Source organism: Lithobates pipiens, unplaced genomic scaffold, assembly GCF_037356315.1.
Source record: "Lithobates pipiens isolate NorthernLeopardFrog02 unplaced genomic scaffold, aLitPip1_a1.2 Scaffold_35, whole genome shotgun sequence".
Classification (NCBI taxonomy): domain Eukaryota; kingdom Metazoa; phylum Chordata; class Amphibia; order Anura; family Ranidae; genus Lithobates; species Lithobates pipiens.
The window spans coordinates 23,692,696-23,711,337 of NW_027507811.1; the positions used below are offsets into that span (position 1 = coordinate 23,692,696).

General features: G+C 43.5%; 2 protein-coding genes across 2 annotated transcripts in view; both read right to left on the reverse strand.

The window, feature by feature from the left end:
* LOC143956168 (uncharacterized) overlaps nucleotides 1–18,642 on the reverse strand; it is a 49,384-nt gene that overhangs the window by 18,474 nt on the left and 12,268 nt on the right. The window lies entirely within an intron of this gene.
* Nucleotides 7,637–16,126, reverse strand: LOC143956397 (uncharacterized). Its single transcript, XM_077466612.1, is given in 9 exon segments — nucleotides 7,637–10,077; nucleotides 12,957–13,098; nucleotides 13,208–13,296; nucleotides 13,413–13,542; nucleotides 13,545–13,802; nucleotides 13,919–14,122; nucleotides 14,209–14,379; nucleotides 14,521–14,636; nucleotides 16,006–16,126. Coding segments are annotated over 8 exon segments (2,574 nt in total). The 5' UTR covers nucleotides 14,599–14,636; nucleotides 16,006–16,126; the 3' UTR covers nucleotides 7,637–8,575.

Consider the following 18,642-nt stretch of genomic DNA (forward strand, 5'->3'; position numbering starts at 1 on the left):
TGCATTCAGGCAGTGTACACAGTATCTAATACAGTGTGTAAAGTTTCTATTACACTTCTGGTTTTGTGCACAGCACACAATACAGCAGCCGTAGTACAGTTTCTAATACAGTGCAGGTGGTGTACACAGTATCTAATACAGTGTGTACAGTTTCTAATACACTTAAGGGGGTGTACGCAGTATCTAATACAGTGTAGTGTGGTGTTCCAAACAAAATATACATCATGTCTGGAAGGCCACCGAGAAGAGACAGATGCTCACAGGCCACTATGCTTATACTATTTGCAACCTATGTCTGAAGCGGATCAAGCGTGGCCAAAACAGCAGCTGCTTGGGCACCACATGCTTGACCAGACATAGGACGACCTGCCATGCAGTCCGTTGGTAACAGCACTTCAAAAACCCACATCAAAGAAAAAGGCGGACTTCTCCTTGCTCCTCATCTGTGGTCTCCAACCCTACTATGCCTCCAGTCCTCTCAAAAACCTGCACTGAGTGGAATGAAAGTATAGCAATAGGTGTCCCAAGTACTTGCAACCAATCTGCTAGCAGAACACCACCATCTGATTTTAGCAGGCAAATTTCCCTACCCCAGTTGCTGAACCGTAAAAAAAAAGTTTGGTCCCAACCATCCACATGCTCAGCGTCTAAATGCTAGCTTGGCCAAATTGCTAGCACTGCAACTATTGCCTTTTCAGCTAGTAGACTCTGCCCCCTTTCATTCATTTTTGGAATGTGCTGTACCTCAGTGGCAGGTTCAGAAACGACATTTCTTTTCACGGAAGGCCATTTCGCTCTCTACCAGCATGTGGTAGGCAATGTTTTGGCCTCATTGGACAGGCGGTCAGCAGTAAGGTTCATATTACCGCTGACTAATGGTCAAGCAGGCATGGCATTGGGCAGGGACATTACCTTTCCTTCACGGCGCACTGGGTAACCTTGCTGGCAGCTAGGAAGGATGCAGGACAAGGTTCAGTGTTGTTGGAACTTGTTCTGCCACCCCACCTCCAAAATGCTAGTAGTGATTCTGCCTCAGCTATCTCCTCCACCCCCTCATCTTCCTCTTCCTCTATGGCCTCTTCTACAAATTTGTCCTCTGAACCAGCGGTGCTCTGTAAGAGTTTAAGGGGCTAGGCAAGCAGTCAGGCTAAAAGATGCCATGGAGTGCTTAAGTTAGCCTGCCTAGGGAACAGGACCCACACGGGCATAGATTCTGTCAGCTCTGCAGGGGCAGGCTCAGAGGTGGTTGACACCATGACAGCTTCAGCCAGGAATGGTTGTATGTGACAATGGCACCAACCTTCTCTCCGCCCTCCGACAGGGACACTTGACCCATGTTTGACACACATCCTGAAATTGGTGGCGCAGCAGTTGTTGTGCAGGTACCCAGGCTTACAGGATCTCCTGAGGCAGGCCAGAAAAGTCTGTGGTCATTTCCGCCCGTCATACAATGCCAGTGCTGGCTGACATTCAAAGTGAATGCAACCTGCGCACCAACCGCTTCATTTGTGACATGCCCACCAGGTGGAACTCAACGTTGGCAATGCTGTAGCGGCTGCACACACAGCATAGAGCCATCAATGAGTACCTATATGAGTATGGCACCAAGACAGGGTCAGGGGAGCTTGGGTTCTTTTCGCCACACCAGTGGCTACTGATCAAGGATGCATGCACTGTCCTGTCACCATTTGAGGAGGCCACAAGGATGGTGAGCAGCAACAATGCATGCATCAATTAAACTGTCCCTCTAGTCTTCCTGTTGGAGCACAGGATGGACCACTGGCAAGAACTTGCTCCATATATAATCGAGCTATTGGTCTGTCCTGCATCCAGCGTGCTTTCTGTATGCACATTCAGTGCTGCTGGAGGGTTTGTAACGGATCAAAGAGTGCGCCTGTCCGCAGATTCCGTTGATAGGCTCACATTCATAAAAGTGAATCTGTCTTGGATCAGCAGCTATCAAGTACCTGATGCTGATTGAATTTGCTATGGATGTGGGATCCCTTGAAGACTGCCTATGCTGACTATCCTATTCCTCCTCAATCCTGATGATGCTAGCTTCAACAATATTTTTGATTTAGGGCACCACCACCACCCAAGGCCCAATTGTTCTGTCCCTGTTTAACAGGGACATGTAATTACAATTCTTGATATAATATTTAAATGCAGGTCCCATTCCTGCACCCAACAAGACTATCTGTGAGTGGTTACAGTGTGGTGACACTACCACCCAAGGCCCAATTTTTATTTTGTATTTTTATCTATATTGCCGGGATACATTACAGCTCCGAGTAGTTTTAAATGCCATTTTTTCCTTTTAGAAATGTAATTTTGCTATGGCATTGTTATAAACATGGGAAATATGTGCTACTTTACAGGCATACTAAGGACACCCCCCAGGCATGATATTTAAAGGAATATTTCATTTTTATTGTTTCACTTTAAGCATTATTAAAATCACTGCTCCTGAAAAAAAGTCAGTTTTTAAAACATTTTATTTGCATTGATACATGTCCCCAAACACTTTTTATGTCAATAACTTGCATACAGTTGTGCCCATAAGTTTACATACCTTGGCAGAATTTCTGATTTCTTGGCCATTTTTCAGAGAATATGAATGAAAACACAAAAACGTTTCTTTCACTCATGGTTAGTGTTTGGCTGAAGCCATTTATTATCACTCAACTGTGTTTACTCTTTTTGAATCATAATGACAACAGAAACTACCCAAACGACCCTGATCAAAAGTTTACCTACCCCAGTTCTTAATACCGCGTATGGCCCCCTTTAACATCAATGACAGCTTGAAGTCTTTTGTGGTATTTGTGGATGAGGCTCTTTATCTTCTCAAATGGTAAAGCTGCCCATTCCTCTGGGCAAAAAGCCTCCAGTTCCTGTAAATTCTTGGGCTGTCTTGTATGAACGGCACGTTTGAAATCTCCCCAGAGTGGCTGAATGATATTGAGGTCAGGAGACTGAGATGGCCATTCCAGAGCCTTCACTTTATTCTTCTGTAGCCAATGACAGGTCGACTTGGCCTTGCGTTTTGGTTCATTGTCATGTTGGGATGTCCAAGTACGTCCCATGCGCAGATTTCTGGCTAAAGAATGCAAATGGTCCTCCAATATTTTTTGATAACATACTGCATTCATCTTGCCAACAATTTTGACCAAATTTCCTGTGCCTTTGTAGCTCACACATCCCCAAAAAATCAGCGTTCCACCTCCGTACCTTTCATCATAGGCCTTGTTGACTCCTCTCCAAATGTAGCGTTTATGGTTCTGGCCAAAAAGCTAAATTTTGGTCTCATCACTCCAAATGACTTTGTGCCAGAAGGTTTGAGGCTTGTCTCTGTGCTGTTTGGCGTATTGTAAGCGGGATACTTTGTGGCATTTGCGTAGCAATGGCTTTCTTCTGGCGACTTGACCATGCAGCCCATCTTTCTTCAAGTTCCTCCTTATTGTGCATCTTGAAACAACCACACCACGTTTTCAGAGAGTCCTGTATTACACCTGAAGTTATTTGTGGGTTTTTCTTTGCATCCCGAACAATTTTTCTGTCAGTTGTGGCTGAATTTTTAGTTTGTCTACCTGACCGTGGTTTGGTTTCAACAGAACCCCTCATTTTCCACTTCTTGATTAGAGTCTGAACACTGCAGATTGGCATTCTCAATTCCTTGGATATCCTTTTATATCCCTTTCCTGTTTTATACAGTTCATCTACCTTTTCCCACAGATCATTTGACAATTCTTTTGCTTTTCCCATGACTCAGAATCCAGAAACATCTGCAGCATTGGATGAAGTATGCAAGGGTCTGTCAGGGGTCCAGAAACTCATTGACCTTTTATACACATACAGTAATTACAAGCAAACAGATCACAGGTGATGATGGTTACCTTTAATAGCCACTCAAACCTCTTTGTGTCAACTTGTGTGCATCTTATCAGGCCAAAATCACCAGGGTATGTAAACTTTTGATCAGGGTCATTTGGGTAGTTTCTATTGCCATTATGATTTAACAAGAGTAAACACAGTTGGTTGATAATAAAAGGATTCAGCCAAACACTAACCATGAGTGAAAGAAATGTTATGTTATGATTCATATTCTATGAAAAATGGCCAAGAAATCATAAATTCTGCCAGGGTTTGTAAACTTATGAGCACGTATAAGCCTTTAAAATTAGCACTTTCGGTTTTTCATGTTCGTGTCCCATAGATTTTAACGATGTTCGCCTGTTCGAACAAATTCTTAGCATGTTCTTCTGGGAACCGAACCGGGGGGGGGAGTAGGTGTTTGGCTCATCCCTAATGGACAGTTTGTATGAAAATTGTACCACATATTCTGTAGATTGCCCTGTCAGAGGTAGGCAGGTGAAAATTTTACTTAATGGAACATCAAGGTTAACCAAACACTAAGAAGGGGTTGTAGGATCTGCCAAACACTTAGACCAGGGGTCTCCAAACTTTCTAAACAAAGGGCCAGACTTAAGGGGGGACAGAATGTGGTCAGTTGGAATAGAAACTGTCCTGGTGTCAGTGCCTTCTCTTTGATAGTAGGGGGAATAATAATGCCACATTTTTGGTGCCAGTGGTAAGAATTACGCCCCATCATTGGTGTCAGTGGGAGGCTTAGTGCCTCAAGACCCAAATAAAGGCAAGCAAAGCCCCCGGGCCATAGATTGGAGCCCACTGACCTAGACCATATCCTCTTATACTTTTACTATGTGGCATTTTTAGTGGCTCCACGAAGGTCTTAGCCCCTATACACATGGTCGGAGATTTCGACAACCAAATCCGTCGGATTTTGTCTGTCGGATCTTGTCCGAAACTGTTGCATACACACGGTCGAAAGTTGTCGAAAAATCCGATCATTCAGAAGGTGATGACGTAATTTCGTTACGATGGGACTACGTTCAGGCTAGTAGCCAATAGCTTTGATGTAGGAATTTGATCTGAGCATGCGTCGCACTTGGTCCGATCAAAATTCTCTACACATGATCGGAGTATGTCCGATCGAACCAGTTGGTCGGGAAATATTTCCAACAAGTTGGAAAACTGGGTCCGACGGAATCAGTCCGATGCATACCACACGCAGTCGGATTATCCGACAACACGGTCCGATAGGACACATTCCGACGGATTCTCCGACCGTGTGTACAAGGGCTTAGATTATCATCTGACACAAGTGTGGAAATTGACCTTCTTGTCTCACCAATGGACGACTCTCTATTACCTGAGCAGCTACGTCATCAGTCACCTAATTATGGATAAATATAAGGAAGGGAGTCAGAAAAGAAAATTGTAAAGTGATGAAATGTATTTTCTTTTTACTTTAGAAAATCAGGATAACTTGGCCATAGATGTCTGCTTGCTTGGCCTGGTGGGCTTGTTTGCTTTCCTTCAAGCAACCAGGACTCTCCTCTTTCTTTTCAAGAAAAACCATAGTGTTAAAACGGAAATTGTCTGAAAAACCCTTCCTTAACTTTTGGAAATCCCTGGTTAAGTCCTCTATACCCTTGTATAAAGCCACCTATACTTCTTGTGGTTCCCCCACCAAAATTTGGTCAAGTGTGGAATATTTGGACAGAATCACCTAACACTAATGCAACAAACTAATTTTAACGGTACCAATTGTGGCCCACGTACCGGTTTGATGTGGCCCCACTGGTAATTCGGCGTATATATATATATATATATATATATCTTTTGTGGCCCCCAACGAATCCCCAAGTGGCGCTCAGAGATTTGTTGGGGGACCACAGAAGACATGTACCATATTTATCATTTTGGCAACCTCGGAGGGGACAGAGAGGGGCGGGATAAGTGGCGTCAGATTACATACAGAAAAATCTCCTGTATACTCGGCGGCCTCTGTAATCGGAAGTCCCATCTCCTGGGCTGGCATTGGACGACTGTTCTGTCTATCATAGGAGGCGGGACCTTGTATTAAAGAGGCCACCGAGTAAACAGGAGATTCTCATGTATGTAATCTGTTGGCGCTCGTGGGTATGGCTGCAGATGGGTATCGATCAGGCTGCACTGATGGCAATGGGGAGACTGCATTCATGGCAATGGTGGGGCTGCATTCATGGCAATAGTGCAGCTGCTGGATTAAAAAAAAAAAAAAAAAATCTGTTCTAACTTTACTAGAGAACCATTCACAAAGACCTTCAGGTATTACAAATTTTGGATGTTAAAATTTCCTCCTGGCACATTTTGTAGTGTTCAAAAGTCCATCCATCCAGAAGTGAGATTTCCATGTTTGGTAAATGCTGGACAATCAAACCACTTAATGATTTTTATCTGGAAGGTATATACACATATACACACACACACACACACACATATACACTATACTGCCAAAAGTATTGGGATGCCTGCCTTTACACGCACGTGAACTCTTTATCATCTTCATCCGTAGGGTTCAATATTGATTTGGCCCACCCTTTCTAGCTATAACAAGGAACCAGCTGTGGTCGGAGGTAGAGGGGAAGTTGTCGCCACTAAGGGACCATCCACCTTGCTCCCGGGGATCGTTGTGAGTAAGCTGAGGCCAGTACCAGAGCAGACTTCTCGCCAGCCGGGGACGGTGAAGAAGTGGGAAAGCATCAGCAAGTGCCAAGTCAGGGACCCAGCAGGAGAGCAGAGGTGATGCTCGTGGAGTGCCAAGCCAGGGACCTAACGTGTCAGCAGAGGTGAAGCTTGAGGAATATCTGTGAGTACCAAGCCAGGGACCTAACGTGTCAGCAGAGGTGAAGCTTGAGGAGTATCTGTGAGTACCAAGCCAGGGACCTAACGTGTCAGCATAGGTGAAGCTTGAGGAATATCTGTGAGTTCCAAGCCAGGGACCTAACGTGTCAGCAGAGGTGAAGCTTGAGGAGTATCTGTGAGTACCAAGCCAGGGACCTAACGTGTCAGCAGAGGTGAAGCTTGAGGAGTATCTGTGAGTACCAAGCCAGGGACCTAACGTGTCAGCAGAGGTGAAGCTTGAGGAGTATCTGTGAGTTCCAAGCCAGGGACCTAACGTGTCAGCAGAGGTGAAGCTTGAGGAGTATCTGTGAGTGCCAAGCCAGGGACCCAGCAGTGAAGCGGGGGTGACACTTGAGGAAGATACTGAGCGTTACAGTGAAAGAGCTCAGGGGATCCAGTGGCTAGTGGATCTGAAGTCTAGTGAGAGAGACTGGGAGCTCGTTGAGTGAAGACCCACAGTGAGTGAGTGTGGAGTAATCTGAGAACTGTTCGTGTTGCGGATAGTTTTACAGTTAGTAACAGCTACAAGATTGTTGCCATAGGAAACAGCGGTCCTACCTATACAGAAGTGGTGTCCGGCTGGAGGCCTTCATCTGTATAGCTGTCTACCTATAGAAGACTCGGAGTCTACCAATTAACATTGCATCTACCTAAGGGTGTCCTGGCCCGAACCCTCTCTCCAACCGTTCTGTTTAAGAGACAATAAATCTCTTTGCATTCAAAAAGTGTCTGGCGCCCACCATTTCATCTTGCATCACACCCACCGTGCCTTGTTACCCACTCTACACTGAAGGATGTCAGCTCTCCCTAACTCTGAAGGTCACCACTGGGCTTCGGGGGCCCCCGGGCCTTTGCTACATAAAGAAAAGAAAATGGACTCAAAACAAAATATTGCAAGACCTTTATTGTTTACTTTACAAAAAGGAGAATAACTGGTCACCAATACCAAGATGTCATCTAAACCATGTGTAATCATAGTAAAATATCAAAATACATCAGGTATCTTCATTTAACTCGGATCAATGACAAGGCAACTTTCCAGTAAAGCAGAACAAAGAGCAACGAGGAGCAGCAACCAAAAGGTTCTTCTGTGAAAGATCGATTCTGATTGTGTATTATTGGCATGTCTTTGTTATAACTGACTGTAAAAAGTTATACGCTCACCGGACACTTTGGGCCCCTTAGTACCAATTGAGCATCATTTAAACACCACGGCCTACCTGAGTATTGTTGCTGACCATGTCCATCCCTTTATGACTACAGTGTCCCCATCTTCTGATGGCTCCTTCCAGCAGGATAATGCACCATATCACAAAGCTCCAATCATCTCACTACCAGACAATGAGGTCCCTGTACTCCAATGGCCTCCACACTCACCAGATCTCATCCAATAGCGTGATGCCATCATGTCACTATGGACCAAAATCTCTGAGGAACGTTTCCAACAGCTTGTTGAATCTATGCCAAGGCAATTCTGAAGGCAAAAAAATGGTCCAACCCGGTACTAGCAAGGGGGACCTAATAAAGTGTCCGGTGAGTGTATATAAAAAAATAGGTTTATGCCTCATGTTTTAAATTTCATCAACAAAAGGCACCTCGAACCAAACACAAATGATGGACTACACATTGGGTCTAAAGGGAAGGAGTACATTTACTAAAGAGCTATAGGTGTCCCAAGTGCGGGAAAAATGTCACAATTTTCTCGATATTCGGGCGCCATTATTTCCAAAAAAACATTCCTAATGTCGATATTTCCAGCTTTTTATCATTCATCGATTGTATAGACTTCACAATTTAATATTTTCCCTTCCAGTGGTCACCGACATCAGCCGGTGTGTGTTCTCTGATGCCGAATTAGATTTCCTTTATTGGTAAAACATTTCTCGCACTCTGAACATGAAAAAGGACGCTCGCCTGTGTGACTTCTCTGATGTGTGATAAGATTTTCTTTCTGAGTGAAACACTTCCCGCACACTGGGCATAAATAAGGGCGGTCCCCCTTGTGCGTTCTCTGGTGTCTAAGCAGGTGGGATCTCTGAGTGAAACATTTCCCGCACTCTGAACATGAATAAGGACGCTCCCCCGTGTGAATTCTCTGGTGTATAACAAGTCCTCTTTCCTCAGTGAAATATTTCCCGCACTCCGAACACGAGAACGGAGGTTCGCTCATGTGACTTCTCTGGTGTATAAGAAGAGCTCTTTTCTCAGTGAAACATTTCCCGCACTCTAAACATGAAAAAGGACGCTCGCCTGTGTGACTCCTCTGGTGTGTAATAAGATGTTCTTTCTGAGTGAAACTTTTTCCACAGTCTGAACATGAAAAAGGACGCTCACCTGTATGACTTCTCTGGTGTCTAAGAAGGCTTCTTTTCTGAGTGAAACATTTCCCGCACTCTGAACATGAATAAGGAGGTTCGCTCATGTGAATTCTCTGGTGTGTAAGAAGTGCTCTTTTCTCAGTGAAACCTTTTCCGCACTCTGAGCATGAAAAAGGACGCTCACCCGTGTGAACTCTCTGGTGACTAATAAGTTTCCTTTTCTCTGTGAAACATTTCCCGCACTCGGAACATGAGAAAGGATGTTCGACCGAGTGACTTCTCTGGTGTCTAAGAAGCTTTCCTTTCCCGGCAAAACCTTTTCCGCACTCTGAGCATATGAAAGGTCGTTCACCTGTATGAATCCTCTGGTGTATAACAAGGGCTCCTTTCTGAGTGAAACCTTTCCCGCAATCAGAACATGAATAAGGACGCTCGCCCGTGTGGATTCGCTTGTGTCTAAGAAGGTCTCCTTTCAGAGTGAAACATTTCCCGCACTCGGAACATGAAAAGGGACGCTCACCTGTGTGAATTTTCAGATGGGTGAGGAGGTTTCCTTTCTCGGTGAAAGATTTCCCGCACTCCGAACATGAATAAGGGCGCTTTCCTGTGTGAATTCTCTGGTGTACGACAAATACTTTTTTCTCAGTGAAAGATTTCCCGCACTCTGAACAGGAAAAGGTCGCACTGGAGTGAGATTTGAGATGTATAAGAAGTTCAGATTTCGTCTTGAAAGTTTTCCTACACCTCAAACAGGACAATGAGCTCTCTGCTGAGGGAAGTGTTTCTTGGCTCAGAGAAGATTCCTTAGGATTAGATGGTCTGTCTGCGCTGTGAAATCTCCAATGGTTATCTGAAGTCAAAGTATGTGATTTTTCAGAAGATTCCTCAGGATTAGAGGGATCTATTGAGGTTTCCAAACAGTAAGATCTGAGAGGAAGATTCTGAGTAATGGGATTTATTCCTGGAGAATACGGACTTCTCTTCAACTTGTTTCGTACATACCGACCATCTGTTGGAAAGCAATTTAGAATAAATGGTAAAAAGTAGCTTATATTTATTTTTGTATATCATATATATCTAAGCAGAAAAAATGGTTAAAAAGAAAAATCATACTATAATTCAAGACCTGTAGCCCTTTTCAGGGACCTTGGAAACCATACGGTGGTCTCAACACTCATACAATGGCTTTGCTGCTTCCACTGTAACTGACCAACAGCTGTAAAAACTAAGAATCATATATTTTATGAGCATATTACCTTCTCCTCATTTATTTCAAACATTGAGTTGCATAACATTTTTTGGTCATCACTGGAGAGGGACCTTCCATATGGTGTATATTACCTCCACCTCAAATTTGGAACAAGTTGTATATTAGGTAATGATGATGACATTTCATATGGTGTACAGTATTCTCCTCCTCATTTGTTGGGAACATGACGTTATATTGAGGAATGGAGATGAACCTTTCATATGGTGTACAGTATCTCCTCCTCATTTGTTGGGAACATGACGTTATATTGAGGAATGGAGATGGACCTTTCATATGGTGTACAGTATCTCTTCCTCATTTGTCGGGAACATGACGTTATATTGAGGAATGGAGATGGGCCTTTCATATGGTGTACAGTATCTCCTCCTCATTTGTTGGGAACATGACGTTATATTGAGGAGTGGAGATGGACCTTTCATATGGTGTACAGTATCTCCTCCTCATTTGTTGGGAACATGACGTTATATTGAGGAATGGAGATGGACCTTTCATATGGTGTACAGTATCTCCACCTCATTTGTTGGGAACATGACGTTATATTGAGGAATGGAGATGGACCTTTCATATGCTGTACAGTATCTCCTCCTCATTTGTTGGGAACATGACGGTATATTGAGGAATGGAGATGGACCTTTCATTTGGTGTACAGTATCTCCTCCTCATTTGTTGGGAACATGACGTTATATTGAGGAATGGAGATGGACCTTTCATATGGTGTACAGTATCTCCACCTCATTTGTTGGGAACATGACGTTATATTGAGGAATGGAGATGGACCTTTCATATGGTGTACAGTATCTCCTCCTCATTTGTTGGGAACATGACGGTATATTGAGGAATGGAGATGGACCTTTCATTTGGTGTACAGTAGGGGCGAACAACCTTTTGAAGAGCAAGGGCCACTTAAGCAGCTTGGTAACCAATTGCGGGCCACAATGAGCAGAGCGGGCGGATGACAGGTCCGTGTACACTCCGCATATGCAGAGAGGACACGGACATAGCCCACTCTACTCTATGGGCCCTCCAATCTGCCCATATGGAAGGGGACAGATCCCTTTCTGATTTTTTTTTCTTTTTAGCGGATCAGATTGAAGGTATGCAGGTGTAAATGGACACAAGTCTGTTTACATTTGCCGCTCCATAGAGGTGAATGGAGGGTCTGATTGAGTCGGACCGATCATGTGAAAGGGGCCTGAGGCTGCTTTCACACCGATGTGTTGTGGTCTACCCAGAGCAGTGCACCTCTGGCTTTTCTGTGGGTTAGCTGCACTTTGTCATAGAATTCTATTATATCCTGCAGGTTTTGTGCACTTTCTGGAAGTGCACCAAACCCGTAGGTCAGGGGTGCCCAACCAGTGGCCCGCGGAGCCCTCTGATGTGGCCAGGTGTTGTGCACTTTGTGGAAGCGCACCAAACCCGTAGGTAATAACAGATGTCTATGGCTCAGTGCAGTTTGAAAGCAGCCTGGTAACCACTGCAGAAAAGATATGCCCATATATACACTGTGATTATAGAATTAAGCATACCTTTTAATAACAGTCTTCAATTCGGGTATCACCAGCTGTTGCTGTTCCAGGCAGAGTGCATTTGGTATCACTCCACCTGTGACAGGAGGTGGTGCTATACAGGAAGCATTGTCTTATGTGGCTCTGCTATGCAACCGATTGCTTCCTCTACCGCCGACTTCATTCACAACACTGATTCTCTGGGATGCCGGGTCGGGAACCCATGATCTGGGCTTGCTAACCAGCCATCCTAGAGCAGGAGGTTGCGGGCCACATCAGAGTGCTCCACGGGCCACTGGTTGGGCACCCCTGGTGTACAGTATCTCCTCCTCATTTGTTGGGAACATGATGTTATATTGAGGAATGGAGATGAACCTTTCATATGGTGTACAGTATCTCCACCTCATTTGTTGGGAACATGATGTTATATTGAGGAATGGAGATGAACCTTTCATATGGAGTACAGTATCTCCTCCTCATTTGTTGGGAACATGACGTTATATTGAGGAATGGAGATGGACCTTTCATATGGTGTACAGTATCTCCTCCTCATTTGTTGGGAACATGACGTTATATTGAGGAATGGAGATGGACCTTTCATATGGTGTACAGTATCTCCTCCTCATTTGTTGGGAACATGACATTATATTGAGGAATGGAGATGGACCTTTCATATGGTGTACAGTATCTCCTCCTCATTTGTTGGAAACATGACGTTATATTGAGGAATGGAGATGGACCTTTCATATGGTGTACAGTATCTCCTCCTCATTTGTTGGAAACATGACGTTATATTGAGGAATGGAGATGGACCTTTCATATGATGTACAGTATCTCCTCCTCATTTGTAGGGAACATGACGTTATATTGAGGAATGGAGATGGACCTTTCATATGGTGTACAGTATCTCCTCCTCATTTGTTGGAAACATGACGTTATATTGAGGAATGGAGATGGACCTTTCATATGGTGTACAGTATCTCCTCCTTATTTGTTCGGATGTTATCAATGGAGATCTGTTGATTCTCCAGAACTTTTGCTCACATCTCATAATTTTATAATAATTTAGGTAACAGGAACCTGTAATCAGAACATTTAATGTTTATTACTTACCTGTGCCAATATCTAGAGAAGATTCCTCCTGTTTACTTTTCACAATAATCTCCCCCTCTTCCATAGACTGCTGATCTCCACTCACCAACGACTCCTCTTCTTCCTCTTTAATCTCAACTTTTATGTCTTTCAGTTCTTCTTCCTAAACCCCAAAATGATAAAAAAAAACACCTAGAAATGTTAACTCTATCACAACAGGAATGTCATCTCATACAGTTTAGAGTAATGTTTAGATGCTCAGTCTCACCTACCTGATAATGGTGAGGGGTGGTGTGATCTTCCTGTGTGGAATCCAGAGGACGGGGACATCTCTCTGGTGGGTTCCCATTACTGGATCCATCTGTAGGAAACACACACACTGACTGAATACATTGTTTCTATATGTTTATCAGATGATGGGGGATCTAGGTGGAGCCTCCGTACTGCTCTCTCCTTTACAATAAAGTCTCCTCTTACCCGGTGATGTGAGGGGCGGCTGATTGTCCATCATGACGTCCTTGTAGAGATCCTTGTGTCCTTCTAAATACTCCCACTCCTCCATGGAGAAATAGACAGTGACATCCTGACACCTTATAGGAACCTGACACACACAATGATACAGTCACCATCCAGACACATCCCTTGTCTGTTACTGGATAATGTCCCAGAATTCCCGGCACCACTCACCTCTCCTGTCAGCAGATCAATGATCTTCTTGGCGACTTCTAGAATCTTCTGCTTGTTCTTTCTCTCAAGACTAAAGAATGGAAGTGAAGGTATGTTGATGGGACTCAGTCCTGAGGACAAGCTGGGACATCTCACATTTGTAGTCTTCTCAACGGATGTCTTCATAACTACAGCACAGTCCTGTATTACACACAAATTAACACAAAATTAAAGTCTTCCTCACCTCTCTGGTCAGGTCTATGTTTTATTATTAGTGATAAAAGGCGTGTCACGTGACCTCCCAAAATTATCCTCACCTCTCCAGTCATCAGGTAGATGATCTCCAGGATGTTCTTTAGAATCATATCCTTAAAATAAACTTTATTTGTTTCCATCTTTGCAGAATGAAGAGATGATTGATTCTCCATCATGACGTCCTTGTAGAGATCCTTGTGTCCTTCTAAATACTCCCACTCCTCCATGGAGAAATAGACAGTGACATCCTGACACCTTATAGGAACCTGACACACACAATGATACAGTCACCATCCAGACACATCCCTTGTCTGTTACTGGATAATGTCCCAGAATTCCCGGCACCGCTCACCTCTCCTGCCAGCAGATCAATCATCTTCTGGGTTACTTCTAGGATCTTCTGGCCATCATTTATCTCAGAAGTCAAGGAATGAGGTGGAGGCACCATGCCAGGTGATGTCCCTTGAGAAGAGATGCTGGGTGTTAATGGTTCACCAGATGTTTTCTTCACTACTTTATAATCCTGTGTAAAGACCGATACCAACAATTATTATGACAGACCTCCCAGAAGTCTAGTCAAGTTTATGTACCTAGTCAGGTTTTTGTTTTTTTTAATTACATCAATAAATGTGACTTTGTGTGATCCTCCTAGAATCCTCCTTACCTCTCCGGTCAGCAGGTAGATGATCCCCAGGGTGAGGTCTAATAACCGCTCAGTCGTATGATTTTGGTCTTCATCCATTCTCATTGATGTGGTCATGTGATCTATACAGGATGCTCCTTTACGTAGATGGAAAATAAACGGAGAATTATCTGGACTGTACTTGGAGGAATAGTGTCTGAGTTCCTCCAGAGTTCTGACACCTCCTCCTATGATATTTAAGGGCAAATCAATGCAACAGAGAGAAAATTAAATATTTCGATTAAACCCAACTTCATCAAAACATTTTATTTTGGGTTTAGATAGAATGACAGGGCAAAAACCTCTCTCTTATCAGACAGAACTGCATTAAAGAATCTCCACAATGAAGACAGAAATAAAAACCAGATTGAAGTTCTAACCCTTCCTTACTTCACTCAAAAAAAACAACAACACGTAAGCTTATGCTGCATTTGGGCTTCAAACAGGTTTTACAGATGTCACCGGACACTGCATTTACTGTGCACATTGATGTCACCCAACTCCATCAAGATAGGTCCGTGCTGTGATTGGTGCTCAGGATTAAATGACAGAGACAAAACAACCAATCCGGTTATGGTGAGGGGTTGGAAAGAACCAACAATCCTCTACTAACATACTGTGGGGTACAGAATTACAGCATCACTTCCATAAAATCACAGAAATCAGGAGCTTTATGCCTTATTCTATTTACTGTAAGGATGTTTATTCCTTCCGCTGCCTTGATTAGAACTCGTATTGTAGTTCAGTCTTCTTCCTCCCCATATCCTGATCTAAAGAAGACATGGAGGGGGGGGGGGGGGGGGGGGGGGTTATTTACGGAAGGAAAATCCACTTTTCACTGCAAGTGTACTTCAAAGTGCACATGGAAGTGCAGTCACTCTAAATCTAAGGGGTAGATCTGAAATGAGCGGAAGCTCTGCTGATTTTATCATCCAATCCAATGTGCAAGCTAAAATGCTGTTTTTTTTATTTTCCTTGTATGTCCCCCTCGGATCTACAGCGACTTTACTTCCAAGTGCACGTGCAATGCAAAGTGGATTTGCCCCATGGTGTCCATTATCTCACAGCGATGAGACCCAACAACCCCGAGACAGCTTTATGAAGGATGGATAAACGGTTCTATATTTAGGATCTATCTGGTCTATAAAAGGCTCTGGATGGACAGTTGGATAAATGGTTCTATATTTAGAATGTATCTGGTCTATAAACCAGAGGCTCTGCATGGTCAGTTGGATAAATGGTTCTATATTTAGGATGTATCTGGTCTATAAATCAGAGGCTCTAGATGAACAGTTGGATAAATGGTTCTTTATTTAGGATGTATCTAGTCAATAAACTGCTATTATATTCTATATATCTGTGTATCATCATCTGCTAAAGATAAAAGACATCACAGTGACTATGAAGGAAGAGGATGGACATGGCGGGGTGATTACTGGGTGTAAATATAAAATAATATCTTATTACCTCCTCTGCTGCCAGTTTCAGCAATGTCTCCTCTCTACATCCTCCCAACTCTCCTCTCACCTGGAACTTCCTATTAGTTTCCTACATCACTTCCTGTTTGTACCTTACATCACTTCCTGTTTGTGGTTTCCACCAATGATATACAAGCACCTCACCTTGTGGAGAGTATATAAACTGCAGTCTACGTTTTTTGATCGCGTTGGCCATGGCTCTGTCGTACATTGTCCCGTTATGGTTCATATGAACTTTTTACCTCAGTCATTGAAAAATTACTAAAAACCAAATTTGGATCTTGTACTCAAGTTTAAAAATACATGAAACATGTAAAGTTATTATACCGCAATGCTCATCTTTTCCTATAAGATTCGATCTTCTTCTATAATATTATACGATTAATATTATGATGAAAGGAGTACTAGAGTGCTTAGGGTTCATCGTTACCACAAGTTCTGTCCCTGCTATACCCAACGTCCAGAAAGAGTCACTGAATACCAGAAAAAAAGGAGAGGAAAAAAGACAAAAAGTTTCAGATCTAGTGACCACCAGAGGTAGCCAGACCTATAATTATCTAAATAAACAGCTGACTTTGCATATAATGAGCCCATGGTTCCCACATCTTCTCAAACAGTTTTTGTTAGTGTCATGCATTATATTTGCTATCTTTTCACGGGTCACAATCCATGATACCTTATGTTTGGCTTGAGCAACAGAGACAGAAGTTTTTTTCCACGTTCCAGCTATGGTCAATCTTTGAGAACAACGGGGTACTTCTTTGATAGGTTCATTGAATAAGTCAATTTTGATTTGTTGCTGTATTGGCGGTTCTGTAACATGCTGGACCAGGGCATAAATCTCATTCCAAAAGCTTGGATTCCAAGGGTTGGACCCCCTTTTGCCTTCAGAACTGCCTTCATTCGTGGCATAGATTCAACAAGGTGTTGGAAACATTCCCCTGAGATTTTGGTCCATATTGACATGATAGCATCACGCCGTTGCTGCAGATTTGTCGGCTGCACATCCATGATGCCAATCTTCTACCACATCCCCAAGGTGCTCTATTGGATTGAGATCTGGTGACTGTGGAGGCCATTGAAGTGGAGAGATGACTGGAGCTTTGTGACATGGTGCATTATCCTGCTGGAAGGAGCCATCAGGAGATGGGTACACTGTAGTCATAAAAGGATGTACATGGTCAGCAACAATACTCAGGTAGGTTGTGGCATTTAAACAATGGTCAATTGGTGCTAATGGGCCCAAAGTGTGCCAAGAAAATATCCCCTGCATCATTACACCACCACCACCAGCTTGAACTGTTGACATAAAGCAGGATGGATCCATGCTTTCATGTTGTTTATGCCAAATTCTGACCCCACCATCTGAATGTTGCAGCTGAAATCCAGACTCATCAGACCAGGCAACGTTTTTCCAACCTTCTATTGTCCAAATTTGGTGAACCTGTGCGAATTTTAGCCTCAATATCCTGTTCTTAGCTGACAGGAGTGGCACCCGGTGTGGTCTTCTGTTGCTGTAGCCCATCTGCTTCAAGGTTTGATGTGTTGTGCATTCAGAGATGGTATTCTGCATACCTTGGTTGTAACGAGTGGTTATTTGAGTTACTGTTGCCTTTCTATCATCTGGAACCAGTCTGCCCATTCTTCTCTGACCTCTCACATCAACAAGACATTTTCATCCACACAACTTCCACTCACCGGATAGTTTCTTCTTTTCTGACGATTCTCTGTAAACCTGAGAGATATTTATGTGTGAAAATCCCAGTAGATCAACCATTTTTGAAATACCCAGACCAGCCCGTCTGGCACCAACAACCATGTCACGTTCAAAGTTGCCTAAATCTCCTTTCTTCCCCATTCTGATGCTCAGTTTGAACTTCAGAAAGTCATCTTCATCATGTCTAGATGCCTAAATGTATTGCTTTTCTGCCATGTGATTGACGGATTAGCAATTTGTTTTACCAAGGAATTGACCAGGTGTCCGGTGAGTGTATGTGGTACATTGTGCCTTGCAAGGTACAACCCCGGAAGTACAAAGGGGAAGAGCTTGGGTAGAGTTTTGCCAGGGAGGAAGTAACCAGGTATAAGTTGATATCAAAATAATTAGACTTTTGCCGTGTCAAGTAGCAATGTAGTGGCTCTTTCAGACTTTGCTCTATCCATTGTTTTCATGAGCCATATGTCGAAGATCATACCAATATTCTTCTTCGGCATTGGTTGTGTAGCGGCCACAACCCTTGCTGGGAGGCCTTGACTTATTGGGCTTACCAGTTACTTTCTCTTGGCCTGCTCTTCCACGTCTAGGGGTTCCCAGGGTAGATACCCAATAACTTGACATGGATAAAGTCACTGACACGGATGAAGTCCTTTTAACAAAGGTTTTATTTTGCAGTAGTAACATCCAATAACACAGTCTCTCATGGGAACAGAGGGCACGGGTGAAGAACTCAGGCACCTTGAACTGCAGGTTTAGCAAAGTCTCTAATTCCACCCAGAGAGTAGCCACTCGCAAGTGGGTACTTCAAGGCTGAACAGATCTCTAGCCATAGATCATGGCAGCCAGCACATTGACTTAAAACTTGAAGCAATCCTATGAACGTCTAGAAGTTGTAACTAAGGGTGAGCA